General features: G+C 39.3%; 1 protein-coding gene across 5 annotated transcripts in view; it reads right to left on the bottom strand.

The window, feature by feature from the left end:
- The window catches only part of HERC2 (HECT and RLD domain containing E3 ubiquitin protein ligase 2), a 341,529-nt gene that overhangs the window by 75,798 nt on the left and 247,849 nt on the right, over positions 1–17,882 (bottom strand). For all 5 annotated transcript variants that reach the window (XM_004372619.2, XM_023727841.1, XM_023727839.1 and 2 more), the window contains 3 exons: positions 2,993–3,164; positions 1,801–1,990; positions 1,116–1,256 (listed from right to left, as the gene is read on the bottom strand). In XM_004372619.2, the coding sequence (XP_004372676.1) occupies positions 1,116–1,256; positions 1,801–1,990; positions 2,993–3,164 (503 nt within the window). The remainder of the gene's footprint in view (positions 1–1,115; positions 1,257–1,800; positions 1,991–2,992; positions 3,165–17,882) is intronic.

Genomic DNA, 17,882 nt, shown 5'->3' with positions numbered 1-17,882 from the left:
CCACTGCACCACCAGGGCTCCTAAACTAATGACACCTGGACACAATCAAGTCACCCAGAGTCCAGATCTGGGTTTCTAAATCCTATGATCCACTAAAAAGAACTAGGGTTCCTTTGTGAAATGGCTAATTCCAGGGCAGGGGCAAGGTAAGCACAAGCTGAGTCTGGAACGTACTACTGTGCAGGAAGTAAGGAAGTGCTCAAAGAATGGTGGAAATATGTCAGAAGCACACAGGAACTAGTTCGGAGGAGGCTCCCACTGGCCAAGTCTGGGACAATTTGGGGGTCAAATGATGATAATAACATATGCCACTATATGAGTAAAATGGGAATCCCTGAATCTATACCAAGATAGATAGATACACAGAAAGACAGATAAGGGAAAGCTCTGTCTTACAGAAGAATGGCAACAGTCACATTCTAGAAAGACCAATGAAGTTAGAAAAATCACCATTTAACAGCTACCACAATAATAATGGATTCAGCTAGAATCCTCAATAGATGCAGAAAAACCAGTAGGTGAACGTCTGATGAGGAATAAGATATTTACATAGTCTCAAAGAATTTCCCCATGAATATGTAGTAAGACATTTAACTTCTCGAAGAGAAAACTGGCAGTTCCCTTTAATCAAGTGAAAAAAGTTAACATCACCAGTAATGTAGCAAATCAACAATGTATGCCTCCCAATCTGATGTACTGAAAAGAACTCAGCATCATATTTGTGGTATTACTGCCACAAAGAAGGACTGAAGAACTGCTTCAAACTGAAGACCAAAAGGAGAACACACAACCCTGGGTTGGACTCTAGACCTATACAGCACATTATTGGAACAAGGGGCAAAATCTGAAGAGGTCTGGGGTTTAGAAAACATGCTACATCAATGTAAATGTCCTGACCTAGGCAGTCGCACTGGTTATGCAGGTGAATAGACTGGTACTCAGGAAATACATGCTGGGTGACCAAGACTGTGTCCTGAAAATCTCTCACGAATGGTTCAGAAATGTTAACCAAGTGGAGAGTCTAGGTGAATGGTATATGGTTCTATTATTTCTGTAACTTCTGTATAAATTTGAAATTATTTCAAGCTAAAAAGTTAAAGAAGAAAGCCTCTTACTTCTTTGGTTTTGGTCATGGTTTCTGCAATGATGCTGGCAGCTCCTGGATCATCGGTCACAGGAATGAATGGCCTAGAAGAAGCTGAAGCAGCAGATGGGGTCACTGCAGAGGGAGTCACAGCATCCTCAGAGGCAATGATCTAGTTTTTAAAAGTACACAGGTTGGGGAAAGTTGAAGTGGAAACAAGTCAGCAACATGGTACATTTCCCACACAGGTCTAAAACGCCTTATTTGAAGCCACCCCGGGCGATTTAAAATGAGGTAACACAGTATTACACATATGAGCTACCACCTCCAGTAGGATCTGGGGCAGCACAGCAAAGTTAAGTACCTCCATATTTGCAGTAAAACCTATTGCTATTCACATGAATAAGACGAAAACGATCTGCACAGCTCTTCAAATTGGGTTTTTCCAAAACTTCTGGTTCTCAGACCTTTTAAGATTTCATAAATGTAGATAAAGACTTGCATTTAAGGACTTTACAAAATAATAAATCTATTCCCATTCAAACCCTTGAAAAGCTCTTTTAAATAGAAAACATTTCTAGTTCAAGTCAAAAAATCATAGTAGTAAACACAAAAACTCTCTAAGTGAAAGAATGACTGATATTTTCAAACACAAAGTTACTATCTTTTTCTTTCTAATATAATATTGCTTTATTGTCTTACAATTTACTTTTTACCTCTCCTCTCTTTTCTTGCCATGGACTTGGACTCAATCTGTCTTCAATATCGACAGCCAGCACACATTCTTCTCCACTCATGAGACTGGCCATGGCAGGCACGTCGGAAGTGGGTGCTGGGGAGGAGAAGGAGGGACACTCCACTGGTGCCATCATGCCAGCTGGCATCAGGGCTCCAACCACTGCATCTCTGTCACAACAGAAAGCCAAGCCTTTGGTGAACTGACATTTCACGCTATACAACATGTGACTTAAGAAGACAGGACAAGCTCTTATTGAAGGATTGCCTCACTTTTATAGGATACATGTGAAAGAGAGTTTTGGAAAAATATGGCGTATTATTAGCATGCATTCATCGGCCAAGAGCTAAACTGTTTTTTTGAGATGTTATTTATTTCAACAATCAGAGTGAAAACAGGTGAAAAACTTCCAAACATAAAAATCAGAACAGAATAACCCTGAGAAAAGTTCTTGGGTTGCTGTTATAGCGTGAGGGCCAGCTACTTCAACATCAAGTAACTTTCTACTTATCAAAAGCCTGCGATGTACCAAGGGGCTGCACCTAGGCAGGAAGGACTAAACCAGATCACTCTGGTTTTGTTCTGAAATTAAGGGTCCTGACTGCTTAAGGTTCCTGTGTGTTTATTTCTCTCTATTCGTCAGGTCCATAACCATGATACATTTAACCATGATACATTAATAGATGAGCAACTTATTCAGGTTATGAGAAAACAGAAGTAAAATACTGCAAATGTCATATTACCAAAAATCCACATTATTGAGAGTTTAACTGAGGAAGATGACAGGTGGTCTTAAATATTACTAGGAACTGTTGTTGTGTTGTTAGGTGCCATCAAGTTGGTTCCGACTCATAGTGACCCTATGTACAACAGAACAAAGCACCACCTAGTCCTGCATCATCTTCGTAATTACTATCAACTAATACTTCCTCTCTTTCCCCAAAAAAGAATAATGAAAAAAATTTTAACTTGGTTTATGAATTCCTATGTCAATGCTCATTAAAGGAAGCAAAAAGTTACCATCATTCACCATCAAAGGCAATATTACCTATAACTCACGGTATTTAAAGACAGTAACATAACACATTCTTGGAGACATCTAGTCAATCAAAAAATCACAAAATCCAAAGCTTTCATAATTGCAGGATTTCCAAAGTTGGCAGAAAGCCTACCTGGCATACATGATTTGCAGTGCTGTAAGTATATGAGATAAGGCCTGCTGTTTGGCCAGATTTCCATCCAATGACAACAGAATCTTGGCAAGAGAAGGACGGTTTGGCTTACAATTATTTGCACCGCTGATTTTATTACTGGCAGCAGGAGAATCAGCATCTGAAGGCACGCCTAGAAGAGGAAAATAATTCGGTTCTATTTTAAAAATCACAGTTTTCCCTATTTTTAAAGTCTGACCTTCCAGTTTAGTTCCAAAACACACTGTAATCTGCATTTTGCTATTTCATAGAGTACAGATTACTCAATGGCCTTTCAGAATAAAAATAACTTACTTCATCTTATTTATACTTCTGTAAAAAAGCTATTTTCAGCAAAGGTTCACTGTAATTGTAGGAAAATAAAGATACTATGACAAAATATGTGAAAATGCTACAATACCTACCTAGATTTTCTTACCCCTGAAATGCATGACAAAAAATAATCAAAAATGCTAACAATCAGCAATCTTCTCAGACACATGCCCCAGCTCACTGCCCTGAGAGAATTTCTAGGCCAAGGTAAAAGGAGAACCAGGCAGAACTCAGCAGACACTCTGATTGGAGGAGACCAAGTTGAGAATCAAGGAGACAAAGGTGGCGAGAATCCACAAGACAGTGTCAGAGAGGAGAATGCTGCCCAGAGACAGCCCTTGAGAGCTGCAGATGCCATCCCTCAGTCCTATCCCCACCACACTGCCACCAAAAATTCAACAGAGGGTGATGAGCATGGACAAAAGAGGAAACTTCCTAAAGGCAAAGGAAGAAATACATGAAAGGATCAGAGGCAACAACACCCAGTGAAAACACAGGGCCCAGAATACTGCCTGTTCCAAACAGCCAGGATGGAAATTCTTCTAATTCACAGGGCTGCTGGAGGACTCAGGTTTGCCTCAGTGGTACAGAATAATTATCCCAGACTTCTGTAGCTCTCCACCACCCGTCTATCACTCTGTCATACTGTGATGGCTTGAATAATTAGCCGAGACTTCTATAACTCTCCAGCACCCATCTATCAGTCTGTCATACTGTGGTGGCTTGCATGATGCTATGCTAGTGGTATTTCAAATACCAGCAAGGTTATCTATGGTAGAGAGGTTTCAGCAGAGCTTCCTGACTTAAGACAGAGTAGGAAGAAAGGCCTGGTGTAATACCTCCTTAAAATTAGCCAATTAGAGGGCGGGGCCAAGATGGCAGAGTAGTAAGATGCTTCCAGTGGACCCTCTTCCAACAAAGACACGAAAAAACAAGTGATACGATTATACATGGTAATCTGTGAGCCCTGAACATCAAAGGAAGAGTTGAGGAACTGGACTCAGTGGCTGCGGGAGGGAGAGACGGTTCAGAAGCAGCGAGCAGTTGCCACCCTGACCCGTCGAGAGCCTAAGCCCTTCAGGCCTGAGCAGCTCGGGAGTAAGCAGTGAGGCAGACAAACGGTGGTGCTGTGGAGGCATGTTTTCTGCACCACGAGAGATCCAGCACCAGAGAGTCTATAAGGCCACCCTTATAAGAACGAGTGAGAAGCAGCCCTCATCAGAGAAAGGTAAGTAATTGCGTATGGCTTACCACACGGATCAAAAAAATCCCCCTTAGGGAAAAACCTCTCTCGTATTTACCTCCCAGCTCCCTGCTCTGCACTGGGTCTCGGACTGGTTTCAACAATTGCCGAGTCCCCTGGGCCGGATGTAGGATCCGTCACACACCCGGAGCCATTCTGTCTTGGAGAGAAAAGAAATTAACCAACGGGAAAAAATAAACTGCAGGCTCCCCTAAGCCAGGAACACAGGGTAGGCACAGCTCCTTTGCCTAGGCACAGGCATAAGAAATCCACAGACTTTGAGTGCCTTTCCCCTTGCATAGACTTCTGTGGGCTCATCGCAACAGCGTACGCTCTCATTACCGCGGTACAACAGGGTATATACCAGAACTCTAACTTCAACTGTTTCAGCTGTGAAGTGGCAAGTTCTTGACATTTGACACTGCTCTGCCCATTAAGTAGGGTCTTCAACTACCCACATCAAGGGCCTGAATACTGGTGGCTCCACCCACGCCACCTAGCCACCTGCGACAGGGGCCCATGAAAAAGAGGTGACCCCCAGTCCTTACAGCCAACAGCATTAGGTGCTCACAGTCTGGCTGTAAAACCCACCCACCTACGTGCTCTAGGGAAGAGGGATACACCTTCCTCCTGGACACTCGGGGGCAGCCGTCAGCCCCATGCCTTGCTCAGACTATGTCTCCCTGCTGCAACCAGATGCCTGTGCCTACACCAATCACCCATGCCTGTCTAGGACTGTAGCTGAGAGCCTACACCACACACTTGGTGGCTATCTACCTGGGCATCTGAGCTGAATCCAAAAAGGACGAGTGGGTGGCCTCCTGAGCTCTCATACCTAGTAACAGATCTAACTACCTGGTGGCAGGACATTAGAGCTTCAAATGTGCCAATAATCAAACTACCTCATTATGAGCAGCCTATTTGGGCATATCAAAACAAAACAAGAAGCTAGGACACAGTAAGCAAACATAAAATAAACAAATAAATATAGTAACTTATTGATGGCTCGGAGACAACAGTCAATATCAAATCACATAAAGAGGCAATCCATGATGGTTTCAGCAAGTTCCCGAAATAAAGAATCCAGAAATTTTCAAGGGGAGAAAAATTTCCTGGAATTACCAGAGGCAGAATACAGAAGATTAATATACAGAATTCTTCAAGAAATAATGAAGGAAATTAAGCAAAACACAGAACAGAGGAAATTAAAAATAAGAGAAGAGCATAATCACAAATTTAATAGGCTGGAAGAATCCATAAAGAGAAAGCAATCAGAAATCCAGAATATTAACAGTAATTTTTCAGAAATAGACAACTCAACAGAAAGTCATAGGAACAGAATTGAGGCAATGGAAGTCAGAATTAGTGAGATTGAAGATAAAGCACTTGACATCAACTTATCTGAGGAAAAATCAGATAAAAGGATTAAAAAAAATGAAGAAACCCTATGAATTCCGAGGGACTCTATCAAAAGGAATAACCTACGAGTGATTGGAGTACCAGAACAGGGGGGAATAACAGAAAACACAGACAGAACTGTTGAAGATTTTTTGGCAGAAATATTCCCTGGTATCAGGAAAGATGACGAGATATCTATCCAAGATGTTCATCGAACCCCACATAAGGTAGATCCCAAAAGAAAGTCACCAAGACATATTATAATCAAACTTGCCAAAACTAAAGAGAGAATTTGAAGAGCAGCTAGGGATAAACAAAAAGTCATCTACAAAGGAAAGTCAATAAGAATAAGCTCTGACGACTCAGCAGAAACCATGCAGGAAAGAAGACAGTGGGATGACATATATAAAGCCTTGAAGGAAAAAAAACTGCCAGCCAAGAATTATATAACCAACAAAACTGTCTCTAGAATATGATGGTGAAATTAGGGCATTTCCAGTTAAACAGAAGTTGAGGGAATTTGGAAAAACCAAAACAAAATTACAAGAAATACTAAAGGGAGTCCTCAGGTTAGAAAATCAGTCACATTAGATAACAACACAAGACTAGAACACAGGACAGAGCAACCAGATATCAACCCAGACAGAGAAGTCACAAAAGTAAATCAAAACTGAAACACTGAAAATAGGGAAACAGATGTCAATATGTAAAAGATGACAACATTAAAACAAAGAAGAGGGACTTAAAAAATGTAGACATACATTTTTCATATGGAGAGTAAGTCAAAGCAATATAAAGAAATAAAAGACTGGTATAAACATAGAAAAATAGGGGTAAATATTAAGGTAACCACAAAGGAAACTAACAATCCTACGAGTCAAAATGAAAAACTAGAAACATATAAAGACTCAGCAAACACAAAATAAACAACGAAAAAGATGAAAAGAAAATAAAGAAAAACGACTCAGCACAGAAAATTAAGTGGAACTGTGAACAACACACAAAAAAAGACATCAAAATGACAGCACTAAACTCATACCTATAAATAATTATACTGAATGTAAATGGATTAAATGCACCAATAAAGAGACAGAGAGCAGCAGACTGCATAAAAAAACACGATCCGTCTATATGCTGCCTATAAGAGACACACCTTAGACTTAAAGACACAAAGAAACTAAAACTCAAAAGGATGGAAAAAATATATGAAGCCAACAACACTCAAAAAAGGACAGGAGTTGCAATATTAATCTCTGACAAAATATACTTTAAAGTAAAATCCACCACAAAGGATAAGGAGGGACACTATATAATGATGAAAGGGTCAATACACCAGGAGGACATAACTATAATATTTATGCACCCAACGACAGGGCTCCAAAATACATAAAACAAACTCTAACAGCACTGAAAAGAGAGACAGACAGATCCGCAGTAGTAGTAGGACACTTCAACACACCACTTTCGGTGAAGAACAGAACAACCAGAAAGTAAACAAAGACACGGAAGAGCTAAATGCTACAATCAACCAACTTGATCTCATAGACATATATCAAACACTCCACCCAACAGTAGGCAAGTATACTTTCTTTTCCAACACACATGGAACTTTCTCCAGAATAGACCACATATTAGGCGATAAAGCAAGCCTTAACAAAATCCAAAGTATCAAAATACCACAAAGCATCTTTTCTGACCATAAAGCCATAAAAGTAGAAATCAACAACAGAAAAAGCAAGGGAAAAAAATCAAACACATGGAAACTGAACACCTTGCTCAAAAACTACTGGGTTATAGAAGAAATTACAGATGGAATAAAGAAATTCATAGAATCAAACAAGAATGAAAACACATCCTACCAGAACCTTTCGGACACAGCAAAAGCAGTGTTCAGAGGTCAGTTTATAGCAAGAAATACACACATCCAAAAAGAAGAAAGGGCCATAATGAAAAAATTAACCCTACAACTGGAACAAGTAGAAAGAGAGCAGTAAAAGAAGCCCTCAGGGCCCAGAAGAAAGGAAATAATAAGAATCAGAACAGAATTAAATGAAATAGAGATGAGAAAAACAACTGAAAGACTTCACAAGACCAAAAGCTGGTTCTTTGAAAAGATCAACAAAATTGATAAACCATTAGCCAAACTGACAAAAGAAAAACAGGAGAGGAAGCAGATAACCCATATAAGAAATGAGATGGGTGATATCACAACAGACCCAACTGAAATTAAAAGAATCATAACAGAATACTATGAAAAATTGTACTCTAACAAATTTGAAAACCTAGAGGAAATGGACAAATTTCTAGAAACTCACTACCTACCTAAACTACCACAGAGGTAGAACAACTAAATAAACCTATAACAAAAGAAGAGATTGAAAAGGTAATTAAAAAATAACCAATAAAAAAAAGCCCTGGCCCAGATGGCTTCAATGGAGAATTCTACCCAACTTTCAGAGAAGAGTTAACAACAATACTGCTAAACGTATTTCAGAGCATAGAAAAGGATGGAATACTCCCAAACTCATTCTATGAAGCTAGCATAACCCTGATACCAAAACCAGGTAAAGATACCACAAAAAAAAGAAAATTACAGACCAATATCCCTCATGAACATTGACGCAAAAATCCTCAACAAAACTCTAGCCAATAGAACTCAGCAACATATCAAAAAAATAATTCACCATGATCAAGTGGGATTTATAGCAGGTATGCAGGGATGGTTCAACATTAGAAAAAGAATCAATATAATCCATCACATAAATAAAACATACAAAAGACAAGAACTACATGGTCTTATCAATCAATGTACAAAAGGCATTTGACAAAGTCCAAAACCCATTCATGACAAAAACTCTCAACAAAATAGAAGGGAAATTCCTCAATATAATTAAGGACATTTGTACAAAGCCAACAGCCAACATCATCCTAAATGGAGAGACTTTGAAAGCATTTCTTTTGAAAACGGGAACCAGACAGACATGCTCTTTACCACCACTCTCATTCAGCATTGTGCTGGAGGTCCTACCCAGATCAATTAGGCTAGAAAAAGAAATAAAGGGCATCCAGATTGGTAGGGAAGAAGTGAAACTATCTCCATTTGCAGATGATATGATCTTACACACAGAAAACCCCAAAGATTTCACAAGAAAACTACTGGAACTAATAGAAGATTTTAGCAATGTGTCAGGATACAAGATAAACATACAAAAATCAGTTGGATTCCTTTACACCAATGAAGAGAACCTCAAAGAGGAAATCACCAAATCAAAACCATTTACAATAGCCCCCAAGAAGATAAAATACTTAGGAACAAATCTAACCAGAGATGTTAAAGGTCTATACAGTGAAAACTACAAGACACTACTGCAGGAAACCAAGAGACCTGCATAAGTGGAAAAACATACCTTGCTCATGGATAGGTAGACTCAATATAGTGGAAATGTCAATTCTACCCAAAGCGATCTACAGATACAATGCAATTCAGATCCAAATTCCACCGGCATTTTTTAATGAGATGGAGAAACAAATCACCAACTTCATACTGAAAGGGAAGAGGCCCCGAATAAGTAAAGTCATTACTCAAGAAGAAGAACAAAAGTGGGAGGCCTCACACTATCTGATTTTAGAACCTATTATACCGCCACAGTAGTCAAAACAGCCTGGTACTGATCCAACAACAGATACATACACAAATGGAACAGAATTTAGAATCCAGACACAAATTCATTTACCTATGAGCAGCTGATATTTGACAAAGGCCCAAAGTCTGTTAACTAGGGAAAAGAGTCTCTTTAAAAAATGGTGCTGACATAAATGGATACCCATCTGCAAAAAACTGAAACAAGACCCATACTTCACACCATGCACAAAAAGCAACTGAAAAAGGATCAAAAACTTAAATATAACATTGAAAATGATAAAGAACATGGAAGAAAAAATAGGGAAAATGCTGGGAGCCCTAACACATGGCACAAACACAATACAAACCATAAGTAACAATGCATAAGCAGCAGAAGAGAGACTAGATAAATGGGAGCTCTTAAAAATCAAACACGCTCATCAAAAGACTTCACCAAACGAGTAAAAAGACAACCTACAGACTGGGAAAAAATTTTTGGCTACAACAAATCCGATCAGCGTCCAATCTCTAAGATCTACAAGATACTGCAAAACCTCAACAACAAAAAGACAAATAACCCAATTAAAAAATGGGCGAAGGATATGAACAGGCACTTCACCAAAGAAGATATTCAGGTGGTTAACAGACACATGAAGAAACGCTCACGATCATTAGCCATTAGAGAAATGCAAATCAAAACTACAATGAGATATCATCTCACCCCAAAAAGGCTAGCATTAATCCAAAAAACACAAAACAATAAATGCTGGAGAGGTTTTGGAGAGACTACAACACTTGTACACTGTTGGTGGGAATGTAAAATGCTACAACCACTTTGGAAATCAATTTGGCGCTTCCTTAAAAGGCTAGAAATAGAAGCACCATACATTCCAGGTATCCCACTCCCCGGAATATATCCTAGAGAAATAAGAGCCGTCACACAAATAGATGTATGCACACCCATGTTCATTGCAGCACTGTTCACAATAGCAAAAAGATGGAAACAACCTAGGTGCGCATCAGTGGAAGAATGGATAAGTAAATTGTGGTATATCTACACAATGGAATACTACGCAACGATAAAGAACAATGATGAAGCCGTGAAACATCTTATAACATGGAGGAAGCTAGAGGTCATTATGCTTAGTGAATTTAGTCAGTCACAGAAGGACAAATATTGTATAAGACCACTATTATAAGAACTCAAGGAAAGATTTAAACACAGAAAAAAACATTCTTTGATGGCTACGAGGGTGGGAAGGGAGGGTGAGGGTTATTTACTAACTAGATAGTAGATAACAATTATCTTAGGTGAAGGAAAGGACAGCACACACTACAGGGGAAGTCAGCACAACTGGACTAAACCAAAGCTAAGAAGTTTCCTGAATACAATCAATTTGTGGGACAGAGTAGCAGGTGTAGGGGTCTGGGGACCATGCTTTCATGACACATCTACGTCAATTGGCATAACAGAGCTTATTAAGAAAATGCTCTACATTCTACTTTGGTGAGTCGTGTCTGGGGTCTTAAAAGCTTGCAAGCAGCCATTTAAGACGCATCAATTGGTCCTAAACACCTAGAGTAAAGGAGAATGAAGAACACCAAAGACACAAGGAAAGTAATAGCCCAAGAGACAGAAAGGGCCACATAAACCAGAGACTTCATCAGCCTGAGGCCAGAAGAACTAGACGGTGCCCGGCTACCACCAATGACCGCCCTGACAGGGAACACAACAGAGAGTCCCTGATGGAGCAGGGAAAAGGTGGAGTGCAGAACTCAAATTCTGGTAGGACGACCAGACTTAATGGTGTGACTGAGACTGGAGGAACCCCAGAAAGCATGGCCCTCAGACTCTATTGTCAGACCAGAACTAAAACAATTTTCAGAGCCAAATGTTCAGACAGGGATTGGACTGGACTGTGGGATGTAAAGTGACAGTCGTGAGGAGTGTGCCTCTTGGCTCAGGCAGATACAAGAGACTAAAGGGGCAGCTTCTTTCCGGAGGTGAGATGGGAAGGAAGAGAGGGTTAGGAGCTGTTTGAATGGACATGGAGTATCAGGGGTGGAAAGGAGGTGTGTGCTGTCATAGTACGGGGAGAGCAATTAGAGTCACATAACAATGTATGTATAAATTTTTGGATGGGAATGAACAAACAAAAAAATTAGCCAACGAAAAACCCTATGCATCCCAACAGAATATTGTCTGATATACTGGTGGAAGAGGTTGGAAGACACTCAAAATACACAGTGGCCACAACAATGGACTTGAGTGTACCAACGATCATGTAGATGGCACAGGTCCATGCAATGTTTCATTCTGTTGCACATGGGGTCGCCATGAGTCAGAACCAATTCAATGTCAACTAACAACAACATTATCAGCTCTGGACCCATCTAACAGATCTAAACCAAGACCCAAAAGGGGAAAACTGTCTCAGAGTAACTGAACTGCATCCAGCTACAAAGCACAAGAAGATTGACAGACATGTAAAAACTCTCCAGCAACATACAGAGTAAAATTCACAATATATGGCATCCAAGCAAAAATTACCAGGAAGGTAAAACAGCAGGAAAATACATGCAAATACAAAAATAATGATTAGGAAAATCAACTGCTGAAAACTGATGCAGAACTGACCCTGAAGTTAGAATCAGCAGACAAGGAATTTAAAACACTTATTGTAGCTGTATTCTTTATGTTCAAAAAGATAACTAGAGACAGAAAAGATATAAAAACGCCCAAATCAAACTTCTAGAGCTGAAACTACAATGTCTAAGATTAAAAACATACTGATGGGATTAACTGCACATTAGAAAACAAAGAAGAGATTAATGAATCTGAAGACAGCAGTAGAAACAATCGAAAATATAACTCAGAGAAAACAAGTTTCCTGTGGGGAAACTTCAAAAGACCTAATACATATGGAAGCAGACTTCCCAAAGGAGAGGAGAGAGAAGAGCATAGGGGGAAAAAAAAAAAAAAAAACCACTTGAAGAAATAACTGAGTTTTCCATATTTGATGAAAACTATAAAACCACAAATCCAAGAAGCACAACAAACCAAGAGCATAAGAAACATAAAGATAATACACCAAAGGCTAAAGCAGAAAATTCACATGAGCATATTAACAGATGCAGAAAAAGTATGGCAGAATCCAATACACATTCATGATAAAAACTCTCAGCTACTTAGGAAAAGAGGTGAACTTTCTCACTTTTTAACAAAGATCTTCAAAAACCCACAGCTAACCTCATAGTTAACAGTGAAAGACAGAAGGCATTTACTCTAAGATTATGAACTAGCAAGGATGTCTGGTGTCACCACTCTTACTCAACATAGTACAAGTTGCCCTGGCTTACAACGGGGTTCCATTCCAATGACTCTGCCATAAAGTTGGTTCTGACGCAAATCAAATACCTTGTTTTTTCTTTTTTAGTTTTTACTTTTCATTATTATTGCCTTTTATTATCAATATCTTTATAAATCTGATCTTTGTCTTTGAGGGTTGGAAATATTACATATAAACTTATAAATATATTTTAAGGCATACATAAAAAATACACAAATCATAAAAATTTACTCTGACAATGAAAAAGAGGTAGACAGTGTTGGCATTTTGTCAGTTGCAGTAATAACTCCACTGAGGGAGGTTCTGGATCATCTGTATTATCCCTGGTAATGAGGATGGATGGCATTTCTAGTCAGAAAATTAGTGAGATTGTCTGTATGGCCCTTTCCTTTTTCTCTTCATACATTTCACGGTAATATCTCACTGCTTCCTAAATCTGCTTATCGACTTTAGCAAAGTGATCAGCATTTGGTTCCATGTTTTCAAGCAACTGAAGCCCCTGATTTAGTTTAGAAAACTAAATCTATACAGCAGTATTTTGAACAGTAAATCATAAAATTGAACATCTGCCAGTGAAACATCTGAGAATGACAACATCAGTAAATTATGCGTTGCAACACTCTATATAGTACATATTACTAATACTAAGACATTGGGAAAAAAAAAAAAGACAGTTTCAAGTGTGGTTTGTTGTAACTCGAATACATCCTAACTTGGGGACTAGCTATACTGAAAGTCCTGGTCACTGCAACAAGGCAAGAAGAGGAAATAAAAGGCATGCACACTAGTTAGAAAGAAATAAAACTCCCATGTTTAAAGATAACATAATTGTTTACATAGAAAATCACAAGGAATCTACTTCAAGTCCTACTAAGTGAATTCAGCAAGGTCGCAAGAAACAAGAAAAATGTACAAAAACTAATTGCATTTCTATACGTAAGCAATGAATGTGTAGAAAGTAAAACTAAAAATATACTACCATTTACAATCATTCAAAAAAAAGTACACAGGAGACTTGCAGGCAACACGTCACTCTAGGCAGGTGCACCACACCATCCCTTTACGGCAAAGATCCGAAAAACTAAGTCAAACAGAGAAAACAGCAATCCTGAAACCCTAAGCATCAAATGAAGCGATCAACAACTCAGCCAAGCACCAAATGGAATAAGAAACTGACAGAGAACAAAGCGCGAAGAGAGATACATGCAGAGGTCCCCTATCAGCTAACGCAGCATGTATCCACCAACTTGGACTCCTGTCAGAGACCACCGAACAGGGGGTACAAGAAAGCAGCTTCATAGAGCTTCCAGCAGGAGACAGAACAACCGGTAACCAGCAATATACACTTTCACACCCCTACCTTCTTTACCCCCACTCGACCTCCTCTGCTTCCCGTGGCCAGAGTCTCTTGGCCAGGAAGCACCAGCTGCTTGGATTCTACCCGCCCGCCTGCACTGGCTGACTCCCTGACTGCCATTTGTTGGCTGATGGTGTTGCTTTTTTCCGCTTCTTTTGATTTCTTCCTTACCTCTCACCACCTCCCCCTCCTTTCTCTCAACTACCTGGCTCTGGGCGCCATATTTCCTTCTTCCTGAAAGGCTGTGAAACTCCGCTTAAGTGTGAAACTGCTTCCTGGTCCGTGCTGCCATGCTGGTGGGATCCTGTGACTTTTTTTTTTTTTTAAATTGTTTGTTTGTTTACTTTTTCTTTTCTCGAATTGGGAGCCCATTCTAGTCGGGCAGTACTACGCAGCTTGGGACCTAACCCCTCAGTTTCCACAGATGCACAGAGGGATCCTTTAGGGCACTTCTTTGTTTGTGACTTTTTTTCTGTTTTGGGGGGGGTTGTTGTTCTTCTTTCTGTTTTTTTAATTTGTTTTGCTTTCTTTTCCATCTGTCTCCCTTTTTGTCTTTCCTCCTTACTCAGTTTCTCGTCTCTCTATACCCTCCTTCTCTTCCTGTCCCCTGAACACCTAGCGCTGAGTGACACCTCTACACCTTCAAGCCAGGCTGTACTTCAACGCCTATGAGCAACTTCCCCAGACTTCGTAGCCACATCGGTGGAAGCCCTAGGAGATTTTCCTTTCTTTTTTCTTTCTAATTCTTACTTATTCATTTTTTTCTTTTCTTCTCCTTTTTGCTTTTCTCCATTTCACACCCTCTCATCTCCCCACTCCAATGGCAAGCTCCCGTAGCACTCTTTTTTGTTTGTATGTTTTTGGCTCCTGTTCCTCTCTCTCTCCTCTTTCCCATACTCATCTTGGCTCCACATATCACAATCCCCCCCTCCATCCTACCAAACTGCACCATACACTTAACATCACACCACCAAGCAGCACAGACACAGCCTACTGGAACTTGTCGTGCACTGATTTACCAGCCTGCCTTCGTGGCTGTAGTCAGTGCCACAAACAACCCATCCCAGCAACTCCTCTTCAGCTAGACCTGCCCTGCTGCACCATATCTGAGCGACTGACCCTGCCAATTGGAGAAAGAAGCAAAAAGTATTGTGCCCACAGACGAGCAAACAACAAACAACACAAAGCCTGCCAGCTCAGATATACCCAAATAAAACAAAACAAAAAAAAGGACGAAACAAACAAATCAACAATAAATAAACGAGAAAAATAACTACCGAATGCCCCAAAGACAGCAGACAATATCAAAACATTTACAAAAACAGGACACGATGGTTCCAGTAGGCGTCCAAAATGAAACAGCAGCTTATTTTCAAGTAGAAGAAAAGGCACTCAAACTACCTGATGGGGAATTCAAATCTCTAATACTCAGAGTTCCCTAAGAGTTGAAGTAAAAAGCAGACAAAAATAGGGAAAAAACAGACAAATTCATGGAAAATGCAGACGTAAAAAATGGAAGAATTCAGGAAAATAAGGCAGGAACAAAATGCCAAAATAAATTTACAACTAGAAATCATACAAAAACAAAAATTAAAAACACAAAACATAAACAAGATTTCAGAAATGCACAGTGTCATAGAAGGGCTTAGGAGGAGATTTGAAACGGTGGAAGACAGGAGTGAAATTGAAGACAAACACCTGGATAAAACTCTGTGGAAAACTCAGAGAAAAGAACAAGAAAAATGAAGAAATCCTGAGAATTATGTGGGATACAATCAAAAGCAAAAATTTGTGAGTGATCAGAGTTCCAGAACAAGGGGAGAAAACAAAGAGGATCATTGAAGAACTGCTGACAGAAAACTTCCCCAATATAATGAAAGATGAAAAGCTGGCCATCCAAGAAGCTCAACGAACCCCGTATAGTATAGACCCCAAAAGAAAATCACTAAGACATATCATAAATACATTCGCCAAAACCAAAGACAAACAATCCTGAGAGCATCTGGAGAAAAACAAGAAATCACTTACAGAGGAGAAACAATAAGACTAAGTTCGGATTATTCGGCAGAACCTATGCAGGCAAGAAGGCAATGGGATGACATATATAAAACCTTGAAAGAAAAAAATTACCAGCCAAGAATAATATATCAGGCAAAACTCATTCAGATATGATGGTGAAATCAGGACATTTCCAGATAAACAGAAATTACGGGAATATGTAAAAACCAAACCAAACTTACAAGCATTATTAAAGGGAGTCCTTCGATTGAGAACAAACAACTTCAGCTCACACGCTGAACCTAGGATGCAGGATTGTAACAGCCAGAGAGCAATCTACAAAAAGAACTCTCAAGGACTATCCAAACCCAAAAGAAATACAACAGGGAATCAGAGCAGTTAATCTGTAAATGACAACAACATCAGAACAATAAAAGAGGGAATAAACGGCATAGGTATAGAACCTTCTAATGGAGAGGAAGGTAGGCAATACCAAGTAATAATAGACTGCTTCAAAATTAGAAAGATATGGGTAAATTCCACGGTAACCACAAAGAAAGTTAACAAACCTACTCATAAAAATAAAGACGAAAAACATAAAGTCTCAGTAAAAACAAAACCTACAAAAACATAACAACTGAACAAAAATCCACAAACAAAAGTAACTCAGCACAAGAGAGTAAGAAGAACAAAGAAAACTTCAGCACCACAAAAAGAGCACCACAAAATGACAGCAACAAACTCACACCTGTCAATAATTACACGGAATGTAAATGGTCTAAACGCACCCATAAAGAGACAGAGAGTGATGAAATGGATAAAAGAACAGCATCTATCAATATGCTGTCTACAAGAGACACACCTTAGAAACAAAGACGTAAATTTATTGAAAATCAAAGGTTGTAAAAAAATATACCAAACAAACAACTAACAAAAAGGAGGAGTGGCAATACTAATCTCAGATAAAGTAGACTTTAAAACAAAATCCACCATAAAAAGCAAAGAAGGACACAATATAATCATTAAGGGGACAATCCATCACGAAGACATAACCATAATAAACATCTACGCACCCAATGACAGGGCTGCAAAATACATAAACTGTAACAGCACTGAAAGCAGAAATTGACAGTTCCACAATAATAGTAGGACACTTCAATACATCACTCTCTGTAAAGGACAGAAAATCTAAAAAGAAACTCAGCAAAGATACAGAAGACCTAAAGGACACAATCAGCCAACCTGACCTCATAGACATATATAGAAAACTCCATCCAACAGCTGCAAAGTACACATTCTTTTCCAAAGATCATAGAATGTTCTCCAGAATAGACCACATCTCAGGCCACAAAACAATCCTCAACCAGACCCAAAACTCTGAGATAGTACAAAGTATCTTCTCTGACCACAATGCCATCAAGGTAGAAATTAACAACAGAAAGAGCAAGGAAAAAAAATCAATTACATGGAAACTGAATAACACACTGCTTACAAACCACTGGGTAATAGAAGAAATCAGAGATGGAATAAAAAAATTCCTAGAATCAAACAAGAATGAAAACACATCATAC

Source organism: Trichechus manatus, unplaced genomic scaffold (assembly GCF_000243295.1).
Source record: "Trichechus manatus latirostris isolate Lorelei unplaced genomic scaffold, TriManLat1.0 scaffold00019, whole genome shotgun sequence".
NCBI lineage: Eukaryota > Metazoa > Chordata > Mammalia > Sirenia > Trichechidae > Trichechus > Trichechus manatus.
Note: the sequence above shows the minus strand (reverse complement) of the source record. Positions and strands in the feature narration are given on the sequence as shown.